The 13,991-nt window shown below is 56.0% G+C and overlaps 3 protein-coding genes across 7 annotated transcripts; 2 read left to right on the top strand and 1 right to left on the bottom strand.

Moving 5' to 3' along the window:
* The first annotated feature begins 424 nt into the window (after positions 1-424).
* Positions 425-7,273, top strand: LOC147053911 (uncharacterized). Its single transcript, XM_085916657.1, has 4 exons — positions 425-503; positions 3,936-5,464; positions 5,701-6,255; positions 7,072-7,273. Exons 2-4 carry the CDS (start codon positions 4,186-4,188, stop codon positions 7,095-7,097), a joined length of 1,860 nt encoding a protein of 619 aa, XP_085772783.1. The 5' UTR covers positions 425-503; positions 3,936-4,185; the 3' UTR covers positions 7,098-7,273.
* Positions 7,274-8,112: 839 nt separating this feature from the next.
* On the bottom strand, positions 8,113-12,293 carry LOC147053910 (uncharacterized). Of its 4 annotated transcripts, XR_015066753.1 has the most exons (10): positions 10,288-12,293; positions 10,124-10,196; positions 9,944-10,041; positions 9,721-9,831; positions 9,581-9,641; positions 9,420-9,484; positions 9,223-9,275; positions 9,038-9,068; positions 8,276-8,830; positions 8,113-8,210 (listed from the first exon to the last, which is right to left on the bottom strand). XR_015066753.1 is itself a non-coding variant. In XM_085917100.1 (9 exons), exons 1-9 carry the CDS (start codon positions 10,540-10,542, stop codon positions 8,789-8,791), a joined length of 789 nt encoding a protein of 262 aa, XP_085773226.1. In that variant the 5' UTR covers positions 10,543-12,293; the 3' UTR covers positions 8,195-8,788. The 4 variants fall into 4 exon arrangements, 3 of the variants coding, with proteins under 3 accessions (XP_085773226.1, XP_085773227.1, XP_085773228.1); XM_085917100.1 differs by having other exon boundaries at positions 8,195-8,830; XM_085917101.1 differs by having other exon boundaries at positions 8,195-8,830; positions 9,420-9,481.
* On the top strand, positions 10,815-13,728 carry LOC147053909 (calpain small subunit 1-like). Of its 2 annotated transcripts, none has more exons than XM_085917103.1 (11): positions 10,815-10,975; positions 11,397-11,446; positions 11,531-11,567; positions 11,964-12,056; positions 12,450-12,507; positions 12,645-12,709; positions 12,781-12,849; positions 13,087-13,165; positions 13,236-13,352; positions 13,440-13,498; positions 13,567-13,728. In XM_085917103.1, the coding sequence occupies exons 2-11, from the start codon at positions 11,400-11,402 to the stop codon at positions 13,591-13,593; spliced, it is 651 nt and encodes a 216-aa protein (XP_085773229.1). In that variant the 5' UTR covers positions 10,815-10,975; positions 11,397-11,399; the 3' UTR covers positions 13,594-13,728. The 2 variants fall into 2 exon arrangements, with proteins under 2 accessions (XP_085773229.1, XP_085773230.1); XM_085917104.1 differs by lacking the exon at positions 10,815-10,975 and adding an exon at positions 11,051-11,126.
* Positions 13,729-13,991: the final 263 nt, after the last annotated feature.

Here is a 13,991-nt window from a genome sequence, read left to right as displayed (position 1 = left end):
AGAAGCCATAGTGGGGAGGGGGGGGGGGGGGCGCTACAAAGGCGCGACGCTATTCTCCAGACAATTTTTTTCTTCTTGTTTATTTTTAGCGCGCATGTGGTAGATTACCAACCCTTCATTCCTCGTTGTCCGTATGGGCATAACGTTCAAATTGTTGAGGGGCGGGGCCTCCGGTGGTCTTTGTCGTTGCTAAGGGCAACCAGAGGAGTGAACCCGTGCGTGCGTGCGCGTGCACGGGTAGGACTTGCCCATGTCCTGCTGTGCGGGCCCCTCACGCCTATTCAGAGACACACGAGGGGAGGGGGGCGCAGACGTACAAGAGGGGAGGGGGGAGGGGAAGAGCGGGAGCGAGAGAGAGAGAGAGAAAGAGAGAGAGAGAGAGAGAGGACGACGTCTGGGCGGATTTGGCGCCGGTGGCGTCTTTGGCAGTCCAACACACAACAAGCTGCTTATTAGCGAGCGAGCGAGCGAGCTCTCAAACGGATTTATGCGCACGGAAGCAGGTGAGTTTGCCGCTTTTATTTTCATTCCGTCATCTTTCTCGCACCTTCCCATAACCCCCCCCCCCCCCCCTATTCGAGCAGGTGAGGCTACAGGTCCTCCCTCTCCTCCGGGGCGACAAAGCAGATACACGCACGTCTTCTGATGCGAAGCGCACATTTGGGGACGGGGGGGCGGGGGTTCAGCGGTGTCTTTGGTGCGGGTTGTATGATTATGATTTGATTTTTCTAATGGTCCTCATTTTCCAGCGCACGTGTGCGTCTGTCATACATGCGTGTGCTGTGTGCGGTGCGGCGTGCACGACGAGACACAAATCCCTCACGCGCACACGCATGCACTTGTTTACATGCCTCGACCATAAAATGCAACAAATAAAAGCCGGAATGACAGCGTGCGCGCGCACAGACAGACAGAAGGGAGCGCGGTGGGGGGATGGGGGGGACGTCTCAGCCATTTTCTCTGACCAAATGATGCAAATTTAGAAGGGAAATTGGAATGTGATTCTGGCCTAGAGTATGCACACATGCGTGCGCGCGTGCGTGCGAGACAAGGAGGCTGCTTGTTGGGAATTTGGCGCTTCACTTGTTTTGTTCAATGAGAAATTCACCCTCCCATCCCCCAAAGCCACTTCCCGCCCATTTAGCGGGGACTTGTCTGCCCGTCATCGATTATTTCTTTTTTTTTTTGGGGGGGCGGGGGGGGGGGGAGGGGGTCTGGGCGCGATTAATATTATTGTTTGCGTCATCAGATTTGGACTTTGATGGCGCCCAAATCGCTCGAGTAGCCGGAGCGATACTCAAGCGTGACGACGGCGTGTCGGATCCTGGCCAACGTAGGCAAATTTGTGGCTGACCAATTTGGGGGGAGCCAGCATAAGAAAGCAAGCAATCGTCTGTTTTGGAGCAGAGCGATCAAATCGCCTCCCGAATTTGTCGCACATCTCAAATGACGCCTGCCTTTGAGCGCGCGCGCGCGTATCGCTTGCGCGTATCGCTTGCGCGATGATTCAAACGTGCTCGACTGCATGGCGGAAATTGGCGAAAGCCACTTGATTGTGTGCAGGAAGCGCAACGCGCGCATGTTCCAATCAAGTCGTTTTTTTTTTCGGTGCACTTCGTGTCGTCCTCCCTCCACTCGGTGCATGGAATGGCGCAGCGCGGCGCGGCGAGCGTGCGCTCGCTCCAATGCTCGTATCTGGAGACCAGAAAGCGTCTTTGTCGCCTCGTGAGTCAGGGTGCCCGCCAAGGCGTTTTCTGTGTGTTGAAGAGAGTCCGAGGACGAAACATTTTTTTCAATTGGTGTTCCTTGGCCACCTTGCGTCGATGAGAATGTTTGGCTCAAATGAAGGCAGCGCCTCTTGCCGCGCAAAGGCATCCCCGGATCGGTCGCCCGCTCGCTCGCCCGCCCGCCATGTTAGAAGTTTGCTGCGGCCCCAAAATGGAGGAGAGGACACAGAGTGTGTGTGTGTGAGGGGTGAGGGAAGGGGGGCTTATTAGAAATGCAAATTCGTTTTTTTTTTCCCTCTTCAGTGGGACTGGAGCACCTGCTGTCTCCAGCATGCCCCTCCCCCTTTTGCCCCACTCCCCCCAAAACTGTCACATGAGGAGGAGGAAGCAAGGAAGGAGGAAAGAAAGGAGTTCAGAAAAGGAGGTTGTTGTAAACATGTCAGCCGCAAAAAAAAATCCATACAGCTTTTTGGAGCTAGCAAAGAGCCTCTGCTAGCTTTGTGCTAACATAGGGGGGGGGAGGAAACTTCAATGGCACGTGCACAGGCTAACTTTTAGCATTGATGCAGCCGGCGGCGGTGTTACTCCAAACACACAAACGGTGCTGCAGCGCTTGCAGACAGACAATACAGCCAGGAAAAAGTGTGACAAAACGCTTTCATCATCAAATTTCATTCTGTGTTCGGTGGAGGTAAGGCAGCAAAAGCTGGCTGGCATTCACGAGGGTCTGCCGACGTTCACCTAACAGGTGCCTCGCTGCCCAAAAAAAACAATCTCCTCAAGTACAAGAGCATTTTGCATCAACGGCCACACGACTTTGATCCCGGCAATCATTTGATTTGATGGACAAACGGCCAATCCATACGAGGGCACGTTAACGACAAACAAAGGAGCAAGTTGCGCGCTCCGACGAGGAAGAGATGCTCCTTTTTGTTTTTGGGGGCAGCCTTTTGCCCCTTTTCCCCCGGGCGGAAACCACAAAAGGGGGTCACGCGCACGGAGAAAGGCAGAGAAAGAACGCTCTGTGTCCGTCAAGGGAGCCCGGAGAGCACGAAGGGGCCTCTGTTCGGCCAAAGGCGCACCCGACTCGCTTTGCGATTCCTAATGAGTCATCGCCCGCCCGCCCGCCCGCCGTCACTCTGTAACCCGCACGTTGGCCAAGCTTCCCTTTTTGAGTTGCCGTTCTTAGGGTGGCAGGTGTCGGTATCCGTGCGCCGTGGTGTGTTGCCTTCGGGTGCGTGCGTGCGTGCGTGCATGTGTGCGCGTCTTGTTGTTGTTGTTGTTGGATTTGCAAGTTGAATGGTAAGTGCGAGTGCAGACCTACTCAGGTCATGGACATCTTGGAAGCTGCAAGGCGCTCCAGGAGAAAGGCCAGAGGTCATGGGGGTGGAAACCACAGGATGTTTGTCAGAGAGGGGCTGGAAGCTCATTTTTGGAGAAAGCTGGGGGGGGAGCCCGCAACATGTTGAAGGGTGACATTCGTTTGAAGTCAAAGTGGCTCGACTGCAGCGAGGCAAAAAAGCAGCAGCGGCGTTTCCAAAATCAAAAGGGATTCCGAGCGAGGATGCGCCACGTGGACCCAAAGTACAACCTTAACGGCCATCGCTCGGTTGCCGAGGAAGCAATGGCTGACCTTTTCTCTGTGCTAACGGTAGCGCGGCCAGCCGGGCGGGGCGAACGGCGGCGTGGCCAGAGAGGAAGTCAATCCCCTTTCCGTCGGCGGATTAGTTTAGCGCGTAATCGGCTGGACGGCGTCGGGACGACACGTTACGCCCCAGCTGCGCGTTCATGTCAACAATTAGCGATTAAAAAAAAACATGCGTTACCTTCATCTGCCGCTTGAACAAAGCTTAGCTGCGGCGGCTGCGGAAATCCCAAACAGATTGACAACATGCACACAAATGGCGCAATCTGTTTTTGTCAAGCCTCCCTCTGAGCCATATTATCCAATTTGGCAGCAGGCACGTTTATGAAAGTGACCAAAGTTTCAAACCAAACTGCGAGCCGTGACTGAGATTTCATGTTGGCCGCCAAACGGGATCCCTCCCTTCCTGGCCTAGCACACGTGTTGAAAATGGCTGAATGAAGAGCGAGCGAGCGAGCGAGCGAGCGAGACAGCCAGCATCCACTGGCTGTCAATGTGGCAGCGATGACTCATTGGTGCTCGGGGCCCGTGCTAACTCTTTGCCACATTGTCCTCCTCCACAGGGGTAGTAGAGGATGCTGAGTATCTTGCCTTCACGCCGCCACCCTTGCTTTCCATGAGCTGAGAGCGCCACCCAACGGGAGGAAGCAATCAATCGCCAGCGCCAGAAAGAGGAGGCTTGAAGGAAGGCAGAGAGGAAGGAAGGAAGGAAGGAAGGAAGGAAGGCAGGTAGGTAGGCAGGCAGGGTGGAAGGCAGGAAGCCAGGCAGGAACACACTTTTTGGGGGGCTGCACTTTATTTCCACCTTGGGAAATGGCAGCAACAGAAGCCAGCACGGCACCTGCGGTCCAAGAAGACGCAAAGACTCCGGAGAGTAAGCAGACAGAGGCGGAACAACCCAGCCACAAGTCAGAGAGTGTCCAGAGTCAAGCGGTAGACAAAGATGGCAGCAGGGTCAACAGCGGGGTCAACCTGACCAAAGAGACCGTCGACGACACTTCGGTAGAAGCGGCGGCGGCCAGCACCGACCAAGAAGAAGAAGCCGCAGCGAGCGGCGGCGAGGCGCCCGCCCCCCGCGGCTCCGAGAACCACGAGCACAAGACCTCCCTCCTGGACTCCTTCCTGAACAAGAGCGGCCTGGGTAAGGTGATGTCGGGACGAAAAAAGAAAGAGGCCGGCTCCAGTGCCAGCGCCGCCTCGGAGGAGGGCGACGCGGGAGCCGGCTCGGAGGAGGCCGACGCGGGAGCCGGCTCGGAGGACCCAGAGAAAGCCGCCGAGCTGCCGCCATCCGAGGGGGGAGCAGAAGGAGGCAGCCAGGGCGAGGAAACACTGGAAAATGACAAAACACTGGAAAACGAGAAGAAGTGCAAAGAGTCCAAGTCTTCTGTTCGAGATCTGATCAGGAAGCCGGTGGCCAAGATCTTCTCCCATCGGAGCACAGAAAAGAAGGAGGGCAACGACAGCGCAGAATCTCCCAAACAAGTCCAGGTGCGCTCAAAGTCCCTGGACCGCCTGGAGGATCCCCAAGCACTTCACGCAGAAGACTCGGCCGCCGCCGCCGCCGCCGAAGGGGCTGCGGAGGCGGATCACAAAGCCTCCACCAAGCACATGAAGCGTTGGCACTCCTTCAAGAAGCTCATGGCCCAGAAAGCACACAAGCGCAGCGCCGAAGACGGCGGCGAGCGAGAAGGAGGCGGAGACTCCTCCACATTGGACTCCAAGGAGTCAGGCCAGAAGAGGTGGAAGCTCAAGCGCTCCTGGACATTCCAGGGCCTCAAAAGGGATACGTCCATGGTGGGCATCAGCGGCAAGACCAAGAGCTCCGACAAGCCGGAGGAGGCGCCAGACGCCGAGCCCGCCGCCGAGCCCGCCGCCGAGCCCGCCGCCGAGCCCGCCGCCGACCAGGCCCGGGCCGACGGTGACCGGGAGAAGGCGGAGGCCAGCGAAGACGACAAGGTGAGCGGCGGAGCCAGCGTCACGCAGCACGCCAACGAGATTTGGACCTCCTTCAAGAGGCGAGTCATCCCCAAGTCCAGGCGCGCAAACACCGAATGCCAACCCGGCGGGGACGAGGACGCCGCCGCCGCCGCAGGTCAGACACCCAAACCTTTTTAAGACTTGTAGCTTTAGCTCTGCCCCCCTTTAAATCGTCAACAGCTCAGCTGAGAGACAGTTGTTTGTTCAAGTTTTGGGAGGGCTTTCTTGTGATTTCGGTCCATGTCCTTTCTCATGCTGAACTTGCAGAACATTGGCAGAATAGATGATAGACTAGATGAACAATTCAATTCGGGAACTTGATCTGATCCTTAATGTGATTTGGTGCTTCAGGCGAGGCGGACGGCGCGGCGGACGAGGGAAAAGATGCCAAGTCCGCCAAGGCCAAGCGCTCCCACTTTGGCCGGGCCGTCTCCCTCAAGAACTTCATCCTGCGCAAAGGCAAGTCCACCAGCGTGGACATGGGCGACGGCGCCAAGGAGGAGGAGGACGAGGAGGCCGCCACTGGCACTGGCACCGGCACTGGCACCGGCACGGCGGCCAGCGACGCCCCCACCGCCGACATCACCGCCAGCGCCACGGACAGCGCCGCTGCGGAGGAGGACGGCAAAGGAAACGCTCAAGCAGACGGCAAGGGAGAAAGCGACCCTCCCGCCGTTCAGAGACAGGAAGCCGAGCCCGAGGCGCCGCAGAAGACGCCCGGCCTCGCCCCCGTCACCAACGGCCAGAACGGCTGCGAGAACGGAACCGTCGAGGACGAGGCGCACAATCATCGAGAGGCTGACGAGAAGAACGCCAGCCCCGTCAAGAAGAGCAAGGAGCTGGCCGCGGCCAAGGAGGAGACCAACGCCAAGGTCATCAACACGGCGGCGCCACCTGTGAACAGCGGTGAGTTACTGCACCATAGCAAGCAGCTGAGGGGGGAGGAGGAGGAGGAGGAGGAGGACCGAGAAGACCAGGAGGTGAGCAAGAGGGAGCTGCGCCACGTGGCCGTGGCCATTGTCCGCAGCGTGATGTCGGCCGCCGCTGACCAATTAGAGCGCGGCGAGCTGTGCCGCGGCGAGCTGTGCCGCGGCGGCGCGCTCCACGCCGGCCCCACCTGCTAACGAGCTAGCGCCAGGTAGCTTAGCGCACAAAAATGATTTCAAAAACAGCTCCATTTTAACGGCCGAGCCCAGACCCAAAGTCGTCCAAATGAAACCTTGACGGTAGCCGTGCCACGAGTGGCCGCCATCTCTGTCCCCCAAAATAGGAATGCACAAAAATCCTCCGTGCAATTGATGAATAAGCTTCCAATGTTGACGGCGCTTGGGAGGTTAAAGGCTAGTAGACTTGGTTAGCTTAGCACAGAGGGCTAGCACGACGGGAAGACGCTAGCGACTCAATTAGCGTAGTCTTTGGCCATTGAACGCACGTTAGCTTTAACAGCGCAACAAAGAACATTTTGTTTGGGCGACTCTATCACGTTCAAACGTGACACTCGTCTTTCTGGCGCTTGGGTCGAAACGGGGGTCCCGTCCGCAGCCAAGTTGGAAAGCAAGAGCTGCCCGTGGCCATTGTTTTGTTTCAACTGACGGACAGAGGGAGGGAGGGAGTTAGGGAAGGGGCCGTTGTCGATTGGCTGACGACCACGGCGCCAACATGATGTTTGTTGTTCTACTAAAAATCATCTCTTGCTTTTGACTGTCTTCTGTTATCATTCAGCAGACAAAAAGGCGGGAAGCGCGTGAGGCCACGCAGAGGATTAGAACTTGCCGGGATTCGCTGAGCAAGGAGGTCTGAGCCCCCCCCCCCCTCTCCCCCCCAGCTCCATTTATCGCCACCCAAAGGCCCCCCCCCCTCCTCCTCCTTAAAGGAGCAATCACGTGTTAGCAGGTCGCCGTGGTGACAAAGAGCGATCGGCTGGGAGAGGTCACGTAGATGAGAAAGCGGTCAAAAGAAGAGAAACTCGGAAAGCAATAAGCCCCCACCCCCTGATTCCATTTTCTTTGCTTGTCTGTTCCATTTTATATTGTCTACAAGAGAAATGCAATGGTAGATGAAAAAAAAAAATGCATTCCAGAGGCCACCCCCCCCCAAGTTTTCTATTGACAAGCGTTACGCTTCGTAGTCCCTGACCCTTCCCATTCATTGTCCATCCAAGTCTCGTAGATTGGACTCCAGTACATAGACTCCCCCCCCCCTCCCCACCAACACTGCAATGTCTCCTGCTGTGTGTTTAGACTGTTTTGTCGTGAACACGATGATGTGAAAACAAAAAAGGGAAAAGAAACCCAAGCTGATTTTGTAAAAGCACATCCTGTCACCGTTTGTTCCTCTGCAGTCATTGACGCGCGCGCACCATGATGTCGGTCATGTTTGGTTGCTGGCAAAAAAAAAACAAAAAAAAAACAACAACAACAAAACCCAAATAGTCCAATAAAGAGAAAAGTCTTACAAGTCAAGCGTGGCGTGTGCCGAGTGCTGTTCTTTTGGGGGAGGGGGGGGGTGGCCGCGGTGCCATTGGGTGCTCATTAATCCACGTATGGATAAGCTCATCCGTTTACGTAACTGGTGCAGCGTTCAGGCCTTCGTTGACGCGTTTTGACCTTCATGTTTGCTTTCAGATCTGCTAAGGTCGACCAGCCTTGATTTATTCTCAAGTGTCGTGTGTCAGTATCGTGGTTTGAAGAAAAAAAAAAAAAAAAGAAAACTTCCAGGATGAGATGGGCGCGCCAAAGAGACCCCCCCCCCCCGCGAGGTCACGTACTCGACTCACCGCCACCCCCTGCGGACGTCACCCAGGGCCTCGGCGTGCGCTCGCATGCGTGCGTGGTCGGTCCTCGCTCTCCGGTGAGCAGCCACTGCGGAACGTCAACGGCAGAAATGAGGACAAACATGTCATCTTCACGCCGGCTCGGCATCTCACCTCGGCGTCGGGGCTGCCGCTCCTCCTCTGGCCCGCTGGGGCGACTTCTTGCGGCTCGGTCGGAAGATCTAGAAGCTGTGAACTCCGCTCGCCCGATGACACAAAGTCACGACGCAACGGCGCTTGACGCAAAGTATGTCGGGAATTTTTAATGGTGTACAAAAAAGCACCTCTCCTAAAAAGGTAACGTTGGCTTTTGGACGTTGTTTGAATCCCCGGCCGGCGCAATCCTTTGCACAAAAGTGCCAAGAAAAGAAATCCGCAGCGCTTGCCAAGTGAAACGGCTTCCAGCCGTCCAAAGGCCGTGCGGTGTGCTGTCGTGGCAACGGCCAACACGAGGTGGACACCGTGTACGTAATGTCACGCAAATGTGAGAGCCACAACGGAAAACCACCATCAAGCGACGGCTGCACGCCGAGCCCGGTCGAGCGAGCGAGCGAGCGCTTGTCCAACGGAGGCCAGAAAGCTCTCTCTCTCTCTCTCTCTCTCTCTCCCCCGCGGCATCCCTTTCCCTCACTCCATCTTGGACATCTCCAACTGGGTGCTCATACGTTCCTGCCGCACACAAGCACAAGTCGGAGGTGCCGACGTCAACCTTCCCGACCGACATTTTTCAGATTAGAGGAGGCACTTTCAAAATAGCGAGAGACGGACAGATGGTCAACGTCCGCCATCCTCCCACAATTCCAGACGGACTTTACGGGAGAGGCCCAATTTACGCAGAAAGGCCAAAGCAAAGATTTTTCCGTTTTTGGCGCTCACCTCGTCCGAATCGAGCAGAGGCGGCAGGGCGCTGTTAAGGAGGGAAGGAAGGAAGGAAGGAAGGAAGGAAGGAAGGAAGGAAGGAAGGAAGGAAGGAAGGAAGGAAGGAAGGAAGGAAGGAAGGAAGGCAAAACGTGAGCGTCGTGGTGCGCCTGCCTCTCAAAACGTGCCTCGCACACACTTACACGTCAGCCATGGATGAGGGGATGTTCTCCTCCACCCATTTCAGATCTTCATCCTGCATGTGCAAAAGACAGCCCGTGAGGCCCCACAAAACATTTGGAAAGCAAAGGTGGCGGCCATCTTACGCTGCCGTTGCGTAGCATTCCATTGAAGGCTGGCTGTTGGAGGCGCAATCAGAGCAAACATTGACTTGACTCACCAGCACTTTGTTGGCTCTGGCCGCACCGTCGCTGTCGCTCTTCACGCCTCTCATCTTCATGCCTTCTACGCGGGCAGGCAGGCAGGCAGGCAGGAACCGACATAGTCACTTTACATCTCGTGCTCTCTTTTGTTTGCAAGACCAAAGAAAAGCGCTCTGACCAAAAGCTTCGTTCACCATGAGCTCTTCTTCCTCCTCCTCGTCAAAGGCATCCAGACCAAACTAGAAGGTAAAAAAAAAAAAGACATCACTTAGCCCAAAGACTCGTACACGCTGGTGGTGCGCAGTTTGCGTGTCTCACTATGTTGGGGTCCACGCGTTGCTGGCAGGAGATGAGCGGGTACTGATGGAAGACACTTGTTCCTCCCGGATTCACCTCGGGGAACCTGAAGTAGCTTTCTGCTCGCGCCGCCTGGACCGACCGACCGACCGACCGACCGCCACACGTCAGTCAGTCAGTCACTCACTCACTCACTCCAGCGCCCACACGACACCAACATGCAAGGTGAACGCGCGCGTCTTACGTCCAAGCCGAACACTTCATCGTAGCAGTGAGAGCTCCTCAGGTACCACGACACGTTCAAGCGCACAGGGGAAGATGCGTCGCAGCTCCACTCCGCCACTGGCACGCAGCAAATGTCAAATCATATGGACCGACCGACCATGTTGCGACGTGGAGTGAGTGAGTGAGTGAGTACACGCACATTTCAGATGGATGACGCTGTTGTTGAAAAGAGTTTTAGAAAAGACGAAGAAGTTGTGCTCCCTCAAAGTGTCCTAAACATGGAAAGAAAGCGTCAAAGAAAGTAAAGCGAGCGTCAAAACGTGCTCAATGTCCATCCAAGCGAATGCTACGTCAAAGACTTACGCTGTCAACGTTCAGGATCCATTTTCCCGCTTCCGACAGCACGCAACTCGGTCGCTGGAAGACGGACAGCACCAGCACCAGCACCAGCACCAGCACCAGCACCAGCACCAGCAGAAGCAGCGTTCTGCTCCACAGCGCCGAGCGGGGCCGCTCGGGACTTGCCCTGGTCGCCATCACAGCAGCGAGCTTCCGATTCCTTCGAGTCGGAGCCAGCCCGCCACTTCCTGCTTCCGTATACGTCAGCAAACATGACATCTTGATTTAAGAAGTTCAAACACGACCAGGAGGTGACTACTGAGAGACTAATGAACCCATATCGTACAAAGAGCACACAAATACAAAGTTTGGATGGCTTTTACATTTGTGTCCAATAGTCCAATGCCGTGTTGTTGTTGTAGTTGAGCATTGCGGCCGCAAGAGGGAGGGCAAGCGACGAGAGTCGGAACGTCACCGCTTGAACCGGTACTGGATGTGCGCTAGGACCTGGGGAGCCGGAGCTGGAGCCGAAGCCGACCGGGCCGGGCCGGGCCGGGCCGGGCCGCACCTAATTCCGTGCGCCTTTGGGCGGGCGTGTTGATGATGCACCGAAAAGGAACTTGGGTAGCTCCTTGAAGACTCGCTTGTTTTTTTCTCCACGCACTTTGGACCTTTTGCCTGCTGCTGCTGCTGCTCGCCTGCAAGCAACTCTGTAAGCAACACACAGAAACGCACACACGCGCCAGCCAGCCAGCCAGCCAGCCAGCCAGCCACTTTTGTTTTGCCGTCACGCGTGCGATCGCTGTGGAACTCGATACCGTGGCCGAGCGTCTTCCAGAAGTTCGAGTTCCAGTCATCCTCAAGTGAAGACCAATGCTTTTTATTCATGTGCATGAAATGTAAACACTCCATGACGTCATTGGAGTTGAGGGATCAGCAGTGGCGTCGATCTGTTTTGATCATGGCTCGATGCTTGTCAGACATTGTTGAATGCAAAGCTGTCCAAATGAACATCATCTATCTGTGCGATGATCATCTGGCCGTGTTAATAACAACCAAATTGGTGGAATTTGAACAAAGGAGCTCCCTCGTGGAAACCATCAAGTTGATGTTTGTGCTGTTGTTTTTTTCAGAAAATGAATTTCGCCAAGCACTTCATCGGCGGCATTCTGAATGTGGTCAGGTGAGAATCCCGTCCAACCGGTCCAGTTAGCCGCCGTTGTGCTCAAAGCCAGGCTAACGGCCGCTCGCCTTCTTCTCTCGGCAGCAACATCGATCCGGCCATCTTTGTCCCGTCGGATCCAGTAAGTGCGTCTGCCGAATGGATTTCATTCCACTCTGTATGCCAAAAGAAAACAAATTCTTTTGGAGTTGAATTCTAATTGCAAACGTGTCAATCAAACGCTGCCTTTCAATACGTGGCTCAAAAATGCCGCCATCCAAGGCCACGTCCCAAAGGGATGGAAAATGCACTTCAATCTCCCAGAGTTGCGTTGCGGGCTCTTCTTTTCCTCAGTCAAACACAAAAGCGCCCTTGTTGGTTTTCACGACCGGGTGGACGAAAGCCATTTTAAGAAAAGGACGAGGAAGGATGATTGGTTGGAGATGTGGTGTTTTGAAATGGAGGCACGCCAGATGGGAAAGATCTTGCTAGCGCTTTTGTGCAGCCTAACAGCGACTCCTCTGTGCTCGCGTTGCAGCCCCCGCCTCGCAGACCTCTGGCGTTCGAGGAGGCCCACGAGAACGATGAGGAGAAAGCCTTTCGCCAGGCCTTCAAGAAGCTGGCGGGAGATGTGAGTCGCCGGCAGCGGCAACATTATTACTTTCTTTGGCCGTCGCCGTCCTTCGACAAACTTTGGCGCCGAGTTGTCTGTCGCCAGTCGCTTGTCCGTCGTGTGTCCGTCCGTCATCGCGGACGACGCCCCGCCCCGCCTCGGCTCGCCTCACCTCGCTCGCCGTCACGTTCTGCCGGTTTGTCTGCTTTCCGCTGGGGCGCGGCCGGCCCGACCGGGAGCGAAGGAATCCGTGTCGCCGAGTTTGTCCACCAGGGGGCGCGCTGAAAAAGATCGGGCATGATCAGTTGGGACAAGCGACAACAACTCGGCCCAATGGCAATTGTTGCTGGCGCAGGAAAGATGACGAAGAATGTCGCTTTGTCATTATATGTGCGTGTTTATTTCTTTCAGGACATGGAGGTGAACCCCAAAGAGCTGATGCACATTCTCAACCAAGTTCTCACCAAGCGTGAGTCAAACACACGCGAGTACGCGGACGGTTACGCCTTAATGTTTGAATCTCGGAGAGCGAAACGCTCCGTGGTACGCTAGTCAGCTCGCGGCGCTAATTTGCGGGTGCCGCTCCGTGCTTATGTTTTGTGTCAGATGGCAATTTGAAGACGGACGGCTTCAGCATCGAATCGTGCCGCAGCATGGTGGCCGTCATGGATGTATCCTTTTTTTTGGGGGGGGGGACATGGTGGTGACTTGTCGGCGTTGCATTCCACTTTAACGCTCGCAGAGCGACAGCACGGGCAAGCTGGGCTTCCACGAGTTCAAATACATGTGGAACAACATCAAGAAATGGCAGGTGAGGAGCGAGCCGGCCGGGCTGGCCGGCCACCGACCGGCCGGGCTGGGCCGGCCACCGACCGGCCGAGCTGGGCTGGCCGGCCACCGACCGGCTGGCTGACCGGCCACCGACCGACCGGCTGGGCTGGCCGGCCACCGACCGGCTGGCTGACCGGCCACCGACCGACCGGCTGGCCACCGACTGACCGGCTGACCATCGACGTGGGCCAATCTGCCACCTTTTGCCTTTTGTCAGGGCATCTACAGGTCTCATGACGTGGACAAGTCGGGAGTCATCTGTAGCAAAGAGCTCTCGCGCGCCTTCAAGGCGGCAGGTGCGTATGAGCGCCGCTAGCGGCTAGTACCAGCGCTAGCTCGCTCACACCCTGTGCGTGGCGCGCGCAGGCTTCCCTCTCAACGACAGCCTGTACAAGATGATCGGCCGTCGCTATAGCGACGAGCACGGCGACATGGACTTTGACAACTTTGTGGGCTGCCTGGTGCGACTGGACGCCATGTGCAGTGAGTTGCACGCACGCACGCACGCACACACACACACACACACACACACACACAGATTGCTTGCTTATTTCGCCCGTGTGTGCGCAGGAGCCTTCAAGACTCTGGATAAAGGAAACAACGGCTCAATTAACCTGGACATCAAAGAGGTGAGAACTTTTGCAAACACCTCTGCAAGCGCACATAGGTCTGATGTCTCCCCCCCCACCCCACACAGTGGCTTCAGCTGACCATGTACTCATGAAGCTCAGACGCTGTCGTCACGCTAACGGGACCAAAAGGCAACAAAAGCAAGTGAGGAGAAAAGGCCCAGCTGCCACGTCCACGTCCTGCTGCTGCCACAACACGTGAAAATAAAAGCATCTCAAAGCACGCCTGACCATCGTGTGTGTGTGTGTGTGTGCACCTTTTTTGATGCTTGTCTTGGCTTCCTTCCTTCAGCTCACATTCTGGACCTAATCCTTCTTTTTCTTTTCTCTCCTGGTTACTTTCCTGTCTTGTTCCTCAAAGTCCACGCTTTTGCGGGTTGTTAGCACACATATGATGAGATGATTTTGAAGATGGTCGTTCCCCGCCGGCGTCCTTACTTCCCGCGCGAGTTCCTCGGACAGTCGTCAGCGACCGCAGCGCCGGCCGCCGATG

Source organism: Syngnathus leptorhynchus, chromosome 7 (assembly GCF_054491065.1).
Source record: "Syngnathus leptorhynchus isolate UIUO chromosome 7, UIUO_Slep, whole genome shotgun sequence".
In the NCBI taxonomy this organism is placed as follows: Eukaryota; Metazoa; Chordata; class Actinopteri; order Syngnathiformes; family Syngnathidae; genus Syngnathus; species Syngnathus leptorhynchus.
Note: the sequence above shows the minus strand (reverse complement) of the source record. Positions and strands in the feature narration are given on the sequence as shown.

Excerpts from the sequence above, each read along its gene's own strand:
- LOC147053909 (XM_085917103.1), top strand. The coding sequence starts at position 11,400 with ATGAATTTCGCCAAGCACTTCATCGGCGGCATTCTGAATGTGGTCAG. Across the intron at positions 11,447-11,530 it reads GGCATTCTGAATGTGGTCAG|CAACATCGATCCGGCCATCT; the intron begins GTGAGAATCCCG and ends TTCTCTCGGCAG. Across the intron at positions 11,568-11,963 it reads TCTTTGTCCCGTCGGATCCA|CCCCCGCCTCGCAGACCTCT; the intron begins GTAAGTGCGTCT and ends CTCGCGTTGCAG.
- LOC147053910 (XM_085917100.1), bottom strand. The coding sequence starts at position 10,542 with ATGTCATGTTTGCTGACGTATACGGAAGCAGGAAGTGGCGGGCTGGCT. Across the intron at positions 9,642-9,720 it reads AACGCGTGGACCCCAACATA|TTTGGTCTGGATGCCTTTGA; the intron begins GTGAGACACGCA and ends TTTACCTTCTAG. Across the intron at positions 9,276-9,419 it reads CCAGAGCCAACAAAGTGCTG|GATGAAGATCTGAAATGGGT; the intron begins GTGAGTCAAGTC and ends TTGCACATGCAG.
- LOC147053911 (XM_085916657.1), top strand. The coding sequence starts at position 4,186 with ATGGCAGCAACAGAAGCCAGCACGGCACCTGCGGTCCAAGAAGACGCA. Across the intron at positions 5,465-5,700 it reads GGACGCCGCCGCCGCCGCAG|GCGAGGCGGACGGCGCGGCG; the intron begins GTCAGACACCCA and ends TTGGTGCTTCAG. Across the intron at positions 6,256-7,071 it reads GGCGCCACCTGTGAACAGCG|CAGACAAAAAGGCGGGAAGC; the intron begins GTGAGTTACTGC and ends GTTATCATTCAG.